The 13,557-nt window shown below is 43.4% G+C and overlaps 1 protein-coding gene and 1 long non-coding RNA gene across 2 annotated transcripts in view; one reads left to right on the top strand and one right to left on the bottom strand.

Annotated features, from left to right (window-relative positions):
* Positions 1–13,557, top strand: part of LOC308464395 — a 130,261-nt gene that overhangs the window by 54,786 nt on the left and 61,918 nt on the right. The gene's annotated exons all lie outside the window — the stretch shown is intronic.
* Positions 303–10,015, bottom strand: REXO2 (RNA exonuclease 2). The gene is made up of 7 exons (XM_080983712.1): positions 9,842–10,015; positions 6,962–7,045; positions 5,351–5,428; positions 4,337–4,448; positions 2,950–3,058; positions 1,805–1,858; positions 303–729 (listed from the first exon to the last, which is right to left on the bottom strand). Exons 1-7 carry the CDS (start codon positions 9,998–10,000, stop codon positions 600–602), a joined length of 726 nt encoding a protein of 241 aa, XP_080839838.1. The 5' UTR covers positions 10,001–10,015; the 3' UTR covers positions 303–599.

Raw genomic sequence — 13,557 nt, 5'->3', positions numbered from 1 at the left:
TCACATGCTGAGGGGGAGACACAGTAAACAGCACCTTGCCTTGGACTGCTTAGGTGACCTTGAACTAGCCGTGATCTTTTGGCTTCTGCTTCTGAGCTCCAAAATGGGGCAAATGCCGCAGCCAGATTCCAAGGGGCTGTTAGAATAAAGGCACGACTCCAGTGCCACTCAGGCCAAATCCTGCTAGCAGCCCCCAAACGCACGCACGCACACACATACACACACACACAAACACACACACACACACACAAAATAGGAAAAGCAAAGCAGAAATGCTTAAGTCTAGAAAAGAGGCAAGCATCTTTCAGCAAGGCTGGCTTTATTGCATAATAAAAGAGGGTGCCTAGAACCAAACAGGGGCTCTTTAACTACAAAAGGTACTCCATACGCATGAACCAAATGGCTGCAGTTAGTTCAAGGCACTGGCCTGCAATTCAGATGTCAACAACCCGTCACATGTGGTAGTCAGTAACTGTTAACAATCTTGAGGAAGCAAAGTAACGGAAAGTAGCCCCTTCCTTAACCAACAGTGAACTGAAAACGGCAGGCGGAGACACTTCTGGTGCCTTGTGCTTTTGCTAAAGAACCAGGCTGCAAGATCAACTGGCCAGCTTTTCATTGTCACCATTTTCCACTAGTTTTCTTTTCTTCTCATCTGTTTTCCTCTTGAAGATGCTATTTCTGTAGAACTGAAGCTCTTTAATACTCTCCCTGATGTCATCCAGGGCTCTAAAAGGAATTCAGGAAATGTTAGCGTTCCTTTAAAAGAAGGCTGCACCATACACACTCACCTCCAAACGCAAGGGCAGGCTAATTTTAAAAGAAGCTGAAAAAGGTATGACTTTACAGTGTTCCCCAAAATGCTGCAAACAGGTTGTGCACTTCTATGTGCTATGGAACCCTATAGAAGGGGAACTGAAGGAGAGATTCAAAGCTGGTTGGAGGCAGGAGAGCAAAAACGCCCTTACACACATGCCTTCTCCCCTGGTGGAATGAGACCAACAGAACTTTGGATTTGGCAACTTATTCCCTCTTGGTTCTCCCTCCCTGCCACTTCTGAACTGCTCTGTAACACACACTTTCTCCTAGGGAAATAATGTCAATAAAGGAGGAAATGTTGTTCTAATACAAAACATGCTACCCATCTTGGCAATAAACTTACGGGCTGAATTGCTATGATCAAGCACAATGAAAGAGAGTAGATAATAACAGCACGTTCATCTTGCTGAATAATGACCAAAAGGCAAGTTCTGAGATGGACGGGGAAAGGTTCTTAACAGCACAGTTAACAGATGAGAAAAGGAAATGGCACACTTATACTTGAGTCAAGCCTGATGGGCCATCAAGGTTGGAGTAAGCAACTTCTTGCCCACCCAGTATAGCTGGACTACAACTCCCATCATCCCTGACCATTAGTCATGCTAATGGTCTGGGATGATGGGAGAGGAATCCAGCAACTTCTAGAAGGCAATATATTGGCTATCCCTGGTCTACACTGGCTGGCAGCAGCACTCTGAGGTGTCACATTCAAGTCCCTCCATGCACAATGTGGAAATGACCGTGATTGAGCCTGGTACCTTCTGCATGTACAGCACCTGTTCTGCCCTTGAGCTCCAACCCTTCTCCATTTGGATTCGGAGCAAATGTCCCTTTCCAGATTAGTATCTGCAGACTTGAAATAACTTTTATCAATGGCACCTCCCCCACTGCGCTGTCCTTACCACACTGCATAACCTCATTGTTGATGCCTGGTGATACAATCTGACACACACAAAACAATCACTCTTCAAAGTCAAACAATTACCTATGAGACGCAGCCTTCTTTGGAGCAAACTCGTAGTCTTCTGGGTACCAGCGTCTGCACACACAAAACAAGTCCCCATGATCCAAAATCTAAATTATCAACCAAATGTGGTGGACGCCATAGGCAAGAGCACCCACAAACGCAGGACTCCGGAGCCGCAGACACACCAAATTTGAAACGATCTCATGCAAAAATCAGAACTGCTAAAATTCCAGCTTTAATTTTCTAAAACTCACGAAAACTAGTTATTACATTACAGAGTAATATTTTCTACTTCCAAAAGTTCCATGTTACTCCATAATTTTACTAAACATTGGCACCTCGGGTTAAGAACTTAATTTGTTCTGCAGGTCTGTTCTTAACCTGAAACTGTTCTTAACCTGAGGTACCACTTTAGCTAATGGGGCCTCCCACTGCCGCCGCTCCACGATTTCTGTTCTCATCCTGAAGCAAAGTTCTTAACCCAAGGTACTATTTCTGGGTTAGCGGAGTCTGTAACCTGAAGTGTTTGTAACCTCATGTTACAGTTCAAAACCTCATGTTCGTAGAATCGTAGAATTGCAGACTCAGAAAGTACCCTGAGGATTTTCTAGTCCATGGGTAGGCAAACTAAGGCCCGGGGGCTGGATCCGGCTCAATCGCCTTCAAAATCCAGCCAGCAGACGGTCTGGGAATCAGAATGTGTGCTTTTATTTAAAATGCATCTCTGGGTTATTTGTGGGGCATAGGAATTCGTTCTTTTTTTTTTCTTTTTCCAAAATATAGCCTGGCCCCCCACAAGGTCTGGGGGACAGTGGACCGGCCCCCTGCTGAAAACGTTTGCTGACCCCTGTTCTAGTCTAACCCCCTGCAATGCAGGAATCTTCTGCCCAACCTGGAGCTTGAACCCACAACCCTGAAATTAAGTGTCTCATGCTCTACCGACTGAGCTATCAAATAAATAAAAAATAAATGCAAATATATTTTGCGGCTGTAGAATCTGAACCTTTCAGAAAGCTGCATCTACTGTTGACTGTAGGCATCTTGGTGGTCACATATTACACGTAAGACCCGCAAGATTTCCTCAAAGTCTCTGGCATGCCATTCGCTGCCCAAGGAGCCACTCACACACCCAAGCTCTGGCAAATGATGTAGTGGGTACTGACCTGCACAGCTCTTTGATGGTGCTCACATCAATGATCCTGTAGTGAAGGTGTTTCATGAACTGGGGCATGTGCTTGTCGAGGAATTTCTTGTCCGCATGAACCGAGTTTCCTGAAAAGGGTGGAAAGGCACAGATTCTGTTCATGCGCTCAACGTGGAATTCTCAGGTGGGTGGCGAAGACACCCCCAAATCCCACCCACCCCCAAATCTCAATCTCAAATCTTTGTTACAGTCTTAGACCAGCATACGTAGCAGGGGATACAGCCATTTAAAATCTATAAAACGTTTTGGAAAGCTAAACAGTATTAAAACAGAAGGTATATATAATAGAAGCTAAATAATCTAAAATACAAATATAAAAGAAGCTAAAAGAATCTAAAAGAAGGGTTAGGAGCATTAAACGGATGTAGTATATAAAAGACTATGGCTAGCACAACTTCTCTATAGCACAACTTTTCTATGGTGCCCAGCTGGGCCCCTTCTCTGACTTTGAACCACTAGAACTTGTACAGTCTAAATTTTTAAGATCAGCCCTTCAAGTCTGAAAATGTGTCTCTAATGCCACTCTGAGACTAGAGACAGGCTTCACAAAAATGGAGGCTAGAGTGTGGGTGACCATACTCAACTACTGGCCCAATTATTTTATTTTTATATGAACACATGAATCTGCCTTTGACAGAATCAGGATACCCTCCCAACACCACTAGATTTTATCTGCAGCACTGCTACAGCTTGACCAAAGAAAGCGCTTGGCCAAATGTCCAGGTAGGTGATGTAAAATGGGGCAATTGGGCGCTGAATTTGCCCTGCTTTCCACTCACACTAATTGCAACTAATCTGAAGCTGCTGCATTTTTCCACCTGAACCTTCCCAGGCTCTACAATCAACATCATAAGATGCGCTGTCCCCACATATATTTTCAGAAGAAAGACGGAGGGGAGTCAGGGATTAAACCATCTGAATCTCAGTCTCCAGAACTCCCTTCCCATAAAGGCACAGAGGTCGCCTTCCCTTCTCTCAGTTGAACTTTTTATACCAAATGATGTTTTGGAGAAATGAACGTCTATTAAGGGATGGTCTATTGCTGATTCTCAAACTGGCTTTGATTAACCACATAGGGTTGCACCCAATGTTACACATACTCAGAGCAGACACACTAAAATTAATAGACCTAGATGACTGGGGCCCATTAATTTGAATAGCTGAAGTTAGTCGCATACAACAAATTATGATTTGTTGATGTTAAGAGTTATTCTTAATGGTTTTTTATACATATACTGTTTGCATTTTCTGTTTGAATCCATTAGCTGCCTTAGGCCTTTTGAGTGGCAAGGGATGGTACAAATCAATAAAAATGACTATCTTTCGTAAATGTTAAAACCTCCTACCGGCAAGTGGGCAGAGTCCTGGAGGTGTCTGTTGACGGACAAAAGACAGAAATTCGTACTCTGCTTGACGCAGCGAGATTTTGCTCTCCTGCACTGCCTTTGTAAGGCCAGACTGGAAGAAAGAGAGAAGCCAAAATTACATCATGTTGCCTGTGCCTTAAAAAGAGCCAGGCAGTTAAGATGTCATGCAAGAATCAATACTATTATTAGTTTTTATTAAACCTGTGGTCACTTCTTACTCAGAGGCCTCCAAGCCAATTACAACACATTTAGAACATAAGTATCAACATATTATACCATAAAAACAGAAAGAAAACAACCCCCTTAACAGCCACAGGAAGGTTTGGCAGCACACTACTGTGAAAACAACAACATCTTAATGGATAGTGGAGGATTTGCACTACTAGACCAGGCCAAAATAACCATTTAATCCAGCCCTCTGTTTCCTACAGACATCGGCCCAGATGCCCCAGGGAAGGCCAAAAAACAGGGCATGGTGCATTGGCACTCCACTACTAATATTCAGAGGGAGGCTGAAACTGGATCTGGAAGACTCATACAGCCATCAAGACTAGTAGCCATTGATGAATGTGGCTGAGACAGGTCACTGATCTCATTCCCTCGCAGGAACTGCTGGTAAACAAGGAAGCAGTCTCCCCACTCCCAAACCCCAGCCAAAGGATGCAGCAATTTTAGCACAACAAAGAAGGTTTAATGTCAAAAAGTCTTCATAATGGACATGGGAAACTCTAATGTCACGCTAAGGACACACTGTGAAGTCGGATGATGATTCGGCAAAAAGCTGGCCCATTTTGCACGGATGAGATAAACCTCCAGCCATCCTTTTCAAAGAAGTGCTTAATGCAGATGGCAGGGAACATGGCACGGTCAAGATAAGGTTCTGTTGCAGGGAACATGGCATGGTCAAGATAAGGTTCTGTTGCATGTGGAACTGTAAAAAGACAAAGGAGTTCTTCTCAAGGGAGTGCAAGCGATGAAGGAGCAGGCCTCTACCTTGCCGTGATGCTCTTTGCACCATTCTGACATGCTGTCCAGCAGCTCATCTGGCTGGTTTATTATCAGGTTGGGACCCTGTCAGCAAAATAGGAGAAAACAATGGGGAATCAGATCAGACTGTTACATCAATGATGCTTATTTGTTGTTGTTGCTGCAATTATTAATATAGCAATACTAGCATTTTATCCTGGTTCTCAGCCGACAAGGGTTCCCAGGATTGCTCACATATATCAGTGGTGTGATAGCCACTACCCACAGGCTGACAATCTAACCCAGGCATAGGCAAACTCGGCTCTCCAGATCTTTTTGAGACTACAATTCCCATCATCCCTGACCACTGGTCCTGTTAGCTAGGGATATGGGAGTTGTAGTCCCAAAACATCTGGAAGGCCAAGTTTGCCTATGCCTGATGTAACCAGACATGACACAGAAGGAAGTGGAATTGAGAGGGAAGAGGAAAAAGCAAACTCAGGCACTTCTTAAGTTACAGGATTCTTATAATGACCTGCTAGAGGAGTCAAAAGTGGTTGGCTTTTTTAAGAGTCAGTGGAACGGCCCTGCAGCTCCACCTCTCTCTTCAAAACAGTCCAAAACAAGAGCTGCTAAAGGACAACAGTTCAGGGAGGAAGGGATGGTGGGTGTGTGTGTGTGTGTGTGTGTGTGTGTGTGTGGTAGCAATATAAGTGGAGCTGTTCAAACAGCAGTATGTATTATGAATAGAAATAATCACCGGTGTTTGAACACAAAGGTATATAAACTTGTAGCGCAATCAGATTCATTTTTACTCTTAAGTGTAATTGTGACAGTTTGCACCAGGTAACAAAAATAATCAACTAAAAAAATCCTGATGAACTTTAGACTTGATGGCAACAGGAAGAAGCCGTAATCTGGTCACCTTTCGAGTTCGCAATATCCAGTTGGCATTCACTTCCCTCGCTAAAAACATTTGGAAATTGCATGCATAAAAGGGCTTTTCATCAGCCAGCTATGTGGCAAAGAAGTCAGTGGAAATTGTGAGTAACTAGTTGGCCACTCACAGCAGTTAGCTAACTAGCTGGCATTTAAAAAATATATATTGAAAAGAAAAAAAGAATTACAAACTTAAAATCCTTCCTTCCCCCCTTTCCTCCATCTCAAAGGCATAGTTCAGATGTAAACAAAAATAGTACAGTTAACACAAGCACTAAAATGGAAAAAAAAGAAAGTTACTAATGTCAGTATGAAGGAGAATATTAACACAAACAGATACTATGGAATGCAGTAGGTACAGTTCGTCCTGTAAAGTATTTGTTCAAATACTGGCTCAATGGCCACCAGACCACCAAAGAAGTTTTTTGCATCCGTTTTTCAGAAATGGCTGTCCCAAATTACATTATACCATTTTTGCACATTTAAACCCTTTGTTTCCTTCCATTTTCTAGCTATCAATGTTCTTCTTACCACTAATAAGTAACCAATTACATGTTCATATAATAACCCTTGGTGAATATACCCAACAATGCTATTTCAGGAGGGTGGTTTTTTTAATAGGTTTCTCCAGTATTTTTGTTATTTCTCTGCTAGCTGGCATTGAGCAGGCACCAGCCCAAAAATCAGCAACCAACATACCTCAGCCAAGATGTTCAAGTCCGAATCTGTTATGAGACAGGCCATCTCAATGATCTGGTCTTTTTCAATGTCCAGCCCGGTCATCTATATCGAAGTCAAAAAGTTAACACGTGTAAGATGTCAGGAAGAGCTTTCTGTTCCACTGTGTGCTAGCAAAAGTGCATTTTAACAAACCTTAATCCTTTCCCTGGACTATATCTTAAATATCCTGATGCTGGTAGGTTAAAAAAGCATTCACAGCAGCCAGGAAATGGGGGTTGGGGGAAGACCCACTGAAGGTTTGAACAAATCTGTCTGCCTCACAAAGAGCTAGGAAAATTGCCCTGGAGCGCAGTTTATTTCTTTAATGTCAGGCCACAGCAGTGATGTTCTTCCTATTCACTTAAGCCAAGTGGTTAAATGTTTAGTTTGGGTTGGTGGTTATTTTAAATTGGGTATAACCGTAAACTGTTTATAATTGCTATTATTGTTGTTGTTGTTATTGGTTTCTATTGATTTATTGGTTGGTTTGTTGCTCGCAGAGGATATTTTGTTTTTTAATGTTTGATACTTTCTTGTGGTTTTTATACATGTTGTAAGCCGCCCAGAGTGGCTGGGGAAACCCCGCAAGATGGGCGGGATATAATTTTCAAAAATATTATTATTAAATGTCAATTGTTTTAGGACCTCAAGCCGCCACAAGCTGATAAAATCTAGGATTGTGAATTGCTTTGCTGCAAGAGGCCCAGGGGAAGAGGTCAGTCTTTTTAAAGTGTGGGGCAATTTGTGATAAATAGGCTTCTCGATGACTATTAAGAGCGATAAATGTCCTCCATATTCAGTGGCTTCTGGAAGCCAACAATAAGAAATGACATCTTGTCTGCCACTGCTGGATGCACAGAACTGATCCTCAGTCTGGTCACACATGGAGCCAACATATCCCCTTCAAATAATATTGTGAATTTGAAACCTCATTTCCTCATAGCACAAGGATGCAGCTTCATCAGCCTGGTGCCCTATAGATGGTTTGGATTGCAACTCCCATCAGGCTCGAGTGGGCCTACTTGAGGGCACCCTGTTGGTGAAGGCTGCCCTAGATCCCATGTGAATTCCCGCACCGCCAATGCAGATATATGTTAGAACACTCCTTTCCAACCTACCAAGGGTCCCAGCTGCCCTAGGTAAAGGTAAAGGGACCCCTGACCATTAGGTCCAGTCGTGACCGACTCTGGGGTTGCGGCGCTCATCTCGCTTTATTGGCCAAGGGAGCCAGGTCATGTGGCCAGCATGACTAAGCCGCTTCTGGAGAACCAGAGCAGCACATGGAAACGCCATTTACCTTCCCACTGGAGCGGTTCCTATTTATCTACTTGCATTTTGACGTGCTTTCGAACTGCTAGGTTAGCAGGAGCAGGGACCGAGCAACGGGAGCTCACCCCGTCGCGGGGAATCAAACCGCTGACCTTCTGATTGGCAAGTCCTAGACTTTGTGGTTTAACCCACAGCGCCACCCGCGTCCCTTCCCAGCTGCCCTAGGGTGACCATATTTGATTTTCTGCTCCCAAGATCTCATTTCCTGTGAAATTAGGCTGTTTCTTCCCCCACAAACAAAACTTTCTACATTTCCTAGAAAAAACACTTAAAGGGCGAATGGTCTCCTTCCTTCTCTCACACACATCCACCTACAGTGCCTATGTATTGTGGGGGATAATATGGGATGGGGGCACACACCAAGGCTCCCAGGAATAATGGGATGGGCACCAATCCTGTAGTACATGAGTCAGGGGATTTGGGGCAATATGAGATGTGACCCCCGTAGGATACACATCTCCTCAAAAGATATTCTAAGAGAGCCCAATCTTGCTCCTATACAGGCATACACTTACACTGCACCTGCCTCTTTTCGGGAAGGAGGATGAATCCTGCACCTACACTGCACCAGTATCTCTTGCGGGAATATTATTATGGGCTGCAGCTCCTTTGCAAATAACCCAACAGGCACATCTCTTGAGAACGTTGCCTTACGTGGTGTAGGTCTTTCTACATGAACAGATACTAGACAATGGATACTATGATACTATGGGATTGCGATTCTCAAGTATTCCCCCCACCCACCCCCAGCTGTCTCAAGGGGTAGGGGAATTTTGCGGGACGCAGCCCCGCCCTCTCCTTACACATTGATACTGAACCATATATATATATATATATATATATATATATATATATAATACTGAACCAAATCTCTCATTCATATTATATACACACACACACACACACACACACACACATATATATACACATATAGTTTTTCAAATTAAAGTTTTGCAATCACATATCCAGCATATCATAAAAACAAGATTCCAAAGAACCTCCTGGACTTCCCTCCTTCCCCTTTGTGGATCCTATTATTAATCATTTCCTCCTGCATCTTTTATAATAATCTAACTCTTTTATATCTCCATTATATCCAAAATTCACCATTAAACTACAAGTGTTATTCCGATCCTAATAACGATTTTAACTGTTTACAATATTTTTTAAGATAAATGATAATTTTTCTGAACTAAATCTCATAGAGGCATATAATGGGATAGAAGCTATTTGCATAACTGTTTCATACTTCTTCGAGAGCAATGTTCTGGGGCAGCGGGGAATTACGGAATGGAGCCTCCTCAAAGGGAGCTAAACCACACCTGTCGCGGGGGAAGGGGGGAATATTATGGGATGGAGCGCCCTTTTTAAACACCCCCCTACATTGCACCCAATTCCAGGGAGCAGAATACTACGGGATGGAGCCCCCGCATTGCACTCCACATGGTGCAAGCGTCTCGGGGGACGAAAACGACAGGATATTATGGGATGCCCCTTCGCAGAGGCCTCGTTACGGGCAGGGCGCCTCACCTCCAGGTCCACCCAGACCATTCTCTGCCCCATGCCGGGCTCCGCCGCCCCTCCGGCTCCTGCCATGGCTCGCAACCCGTTCAGGCAGCGCCCCGACAGCCACCGCCTCCCTGCTGGCGCGCCGAAAAGCCGCCAAGCCCTTCCTCCAGCGCGCATCATCTGGAGAAGCCGGAGAACTACAAAGCCCAGCAGGCCCCGCGCCAGCCCCGCCCGCTAGGCCATAAGGGACTGCCGCGCAGCCTCCTGGGATTTGTAGTTTTGCGTGGCGACAGCGGGAGTGAGAGCGTCGCTGCGCGCTTAGTGCCTCGCTTGGCATGCTGGGGGTTGTAGTTTGAGGGATGAGGCTCCGGCGGCGGAGGCGATCGGTTCTCACGCTGTAATGCGGCATCGTGCCCCAATCCTCCAAAACGGGAGGCTGGCCCAGTAAAAGGCTCAGCTGGGCTTGCGTCCCCCCCCTTCCCCAATACTAAGCTGCATTTTCTTGCCATATTAAGAAAGCAAATACTAGCCCTTTTTAGTGAAAGCACTGAGCCGAAAGTTAACACGTGTTATTCTAAAAACACACAATATGTGGCCTGTGCAACAAAGGAAAACCCTTCCTGAGACTCATAATCTTTTTCTTTCTTAAAAAAAACAAATATGCAGGGAGCAGGATTCCCCCCCCCCCCCAAAAAAAGCTTGGAAGTAACAGAGTAAAGGGATGAAAAAAATGTATGAATACAACAATTAACTCAGGAATAGACAGGAAATAAAAGTTAAAATAATGCCTCAAAGTGGGGGGGGGGGGGGAATAAGAGACCCATCAGTGTTATCACAGGCAGGTTTCAGGTGGGAGGCATTCCCAGCCCTAACTGAAGAAAATGCGAGAGATTTTTGGTTTCAGTCCTTCTGCATGCAAAGCATGTATCACAGAAAGATGGCCCCTCCATCAGAGACAAAAAAAGGAGTTTTAAAGGGAGACAAACCAGTGTCCCGTGCATTCGTTCAAAGCCACACCACGAAACAACACTGGCGCATGAACAATTTTGTGTCTGACATAGTGGTACTTAGAACAGAAAGAAAAATCCTTCTCATTAGCCCCTGTGTCACTTTCAGCATTTCAGGGATTCTTTTAAAGAGTGAACTTTGTGAAGCACTTACCTAGACCCAGGAAGGTTTAAGATGGAAGCCCTCATCTGACCACACGACCTAAATCCACTGTACTTGAGCATTATTATGGCTGCCACAGAAGCAGTATGCAGGTATGAGAAATTACATTCTATATTTGAAGATGGCCGTGCTGTTTAAGGAAACGTCATTACACGACAACTTTGCGCCTCAAAGCTTCTTTACACATTGCATTTGCGAAATGCCTTACACATTAAGAGTGCTATAGTATGCAGTGTGTTTACACCAACCCAAACACACGTTAGGTTCACAGAATACAAAGCCAGAACTGGAACATGCAGACATGGTGATGGAACATGCATTTATCATTGCAATATAAGAAACAACCCTCTGCAGCTGCCCCCCTTGTGTCCTCTTGAAAACCAGAGAAAGTCTAGATTCCCTTTTGTTTTTAAGTCCTAGTTGGCCTCATAATATGTTCCACTCCCCACCAAAAGAGAGACAAAGCACTTTAAAAAAATGCATTTATTTTACATTTATAGGCTTGGGCTGCGATCTGTAACCTGGTGCTGGCTGAGACTAATGGGAGTTGCAGTCCAAAGTATCTGGATGGTACCAGGTTGCAAAAGGCTGGGTTAGGGAATAACAAGGAACAGGGAAAAATTCAAGGTTGCCTTCTGGTTTTTAAAACCCTGAGGCTGCCATCCTAACCCCAATTCAAGGAGGAGACCTGATTCAATTCAATAGAACATATTTCTGCATTTACATGGTTAGGATTGCAATCTTTATTTAAGGTTTTGCCTGCTTGTGAATGACAGAGAACCCCACTTACTGCAGACAAGACACTGGCAGCAAACCCTCTGCTTTAATGGAATAGTCCTCCTGCCAAGAAACATCAATGAATGTCTTGCTCTGACCTACGCTAGTAACGTTAGTCAATCAACTTTGATATACATTCCCCTGCCCCGCACCAGGTGTAACGGGGAAAAAGGACACTACAACTACCTCTGTGAATACAAAGCAGGTTGAAGAGGCACAGCACATGGCTGATGTGTGGACAGCATGTGTACAATCTGTCTAAAAAATACAGTGTGAAGACTGATGGCTAGGCATCTGGTGTAACAGCTTAAGAAATGTGCCCTATTTAAGATGCAGGCTGAGCACGTCAATGCAAAAGCTTGCCGGGCATTTTCACACATTCAGTCACTCTGAAGGCATCAAATGCCACTCTCTCGAATACAAACTTTCCAATGAGAAGATATATATATATAAATCACTTTTGGATGCAAATATAACAACTATTTGTAAAGAGAGAACACCAGCTGTAAAATTTAGTTCTTAGGAAAATTTGCTTGCACACAATATTTTGAAAGAACGAGAATTTATTTTAGAGAAAATAAAAATATAGCTAACCAAGTGCGTTTCTTAAAAATACTATTAACAGTATTGCTTGAGGAAGTTCTGAATTAGGTAAACCTTTCTTTTTTTTTAAGACGGGTGCTTGTTTTTGCAACAATGCCATAAATATGTAAGCCAAAAGGTAACAATGAATCCTTTTATATTAGTGTATATTTGACAAAAATATTATATTTTTTAAAAGATGTCCCATTTAGGCATGCAGATAGAGGGTCACAAGCATCTCCCTCCTCTAGCCCCCCCCCCCCCCAGATATAAACCCAAACAGCACGGAAGAACAACTGGGGTTCAAGAAACCACGATTGATTTGGATTAGAGTAAAAGAAAGAGAAAGAGAGAGTGTGTGTATTTCAAGAGAAGTGACAGAAAAATTAAGGTAAGCCACATTTTACTGCTGCTGCAATTGCCCCCTTGTCAATTTTGTTGCAGCTGAAAATGACAAGGGTCTGAATACTTTTCAAAATAAAATAATTTGCTGTGCAGAGCAGACAAGTTTTGTTTTTTTAAAGAAACAATTTGACACTGTCCAGACAATGCATTTATACATTGCAACTTACATGGGAGTTATGTTCCAAGGATTGTTCCTAAAGCCAAAATTGTGTATAGTCAAAAGACATTAGGTACAAAGGCAGGTGCGATTACCAAAGTCTTTTTTCCTGGACGCCTGCTCCCCACCGCTTTTTTATTATTATTTCTTTTGACAAGCACATAAACCTGAATGTGCACGAGTAAAATGTGTGCAAGTTGCAGGCTTACTGCACTCCAGTTGCTACAGAGATTACTAATGTTCAAACGGAAGCACTGTGAACATAAACGGAAGCTACCGGAAACAATTTAGCTGCAGGATCTTTTTTAAAAATGGCACCAAAAGTTCCCATCTCAAAAGTCCCACCATGTTTCAGTATAGGGAGAATAATAGTTAAAGATATCAATGGCAATTTAAATGCACAACTTCAGAAGGATGGATGTCACAAAAATCCACCCTATTGAAAAAGCTCATCTCAGATTTCTGATTAGTTAAAAGCTATTCCAAATTTAGCTGTACTTGCAAGTGGAGGCTAGCAGCTGGGCAAGACCAGCCAAACAGTGTAGGCCAATGGCCCCTCCCCCAAAACATTGTCTTTATTTAACTTAATTTTAAAGATGAACCAATGCTGCAGGCTGGATGAAATAAAGCACTTGGCCAGATGACA

This window comes from Podarcis pityusensis (assembly GCF_964106645.2).
Source record: "Podarcis pityusensis genome assembly, chromosome: 15".
In the NCBI taxonomy this organism is placed as follows: Eukaryota; Metazoa; Chordata; class Lepidosauria; order Squamata; family Lacertidae; genus Podarcis; species Podarcis pityusensis.
The sequence above is the reverse complement of the archived record's forward strand: the minus strand, read 5'-3'. Positions and strand labels throughout refer to the sequence as shown.

Coding starts and splice junctions, on each gene's coding strand:
- REXO2 (XM_080983712.1), bottom strand. CDS start 10,000: ATGATGCGCGCTGGAGGAAGGGCTTGGCGGCTTTTCGGCGCGCCAGCA. Junction 7,046..9,841: donor TGGTCTGGGTGGACCTGGAG/GTGAGGCGCCCT, acceptor ACTTCGATATAG/ATGACCGGGCTGGACATTGA. Junction 1,859..2,949: donor ACCATCAAAGAGCTGTGCAG/GTCAGTACCCAC, acceptor TTGTGTGTGCAG/ACGCTGGTACCCAGAAGACT.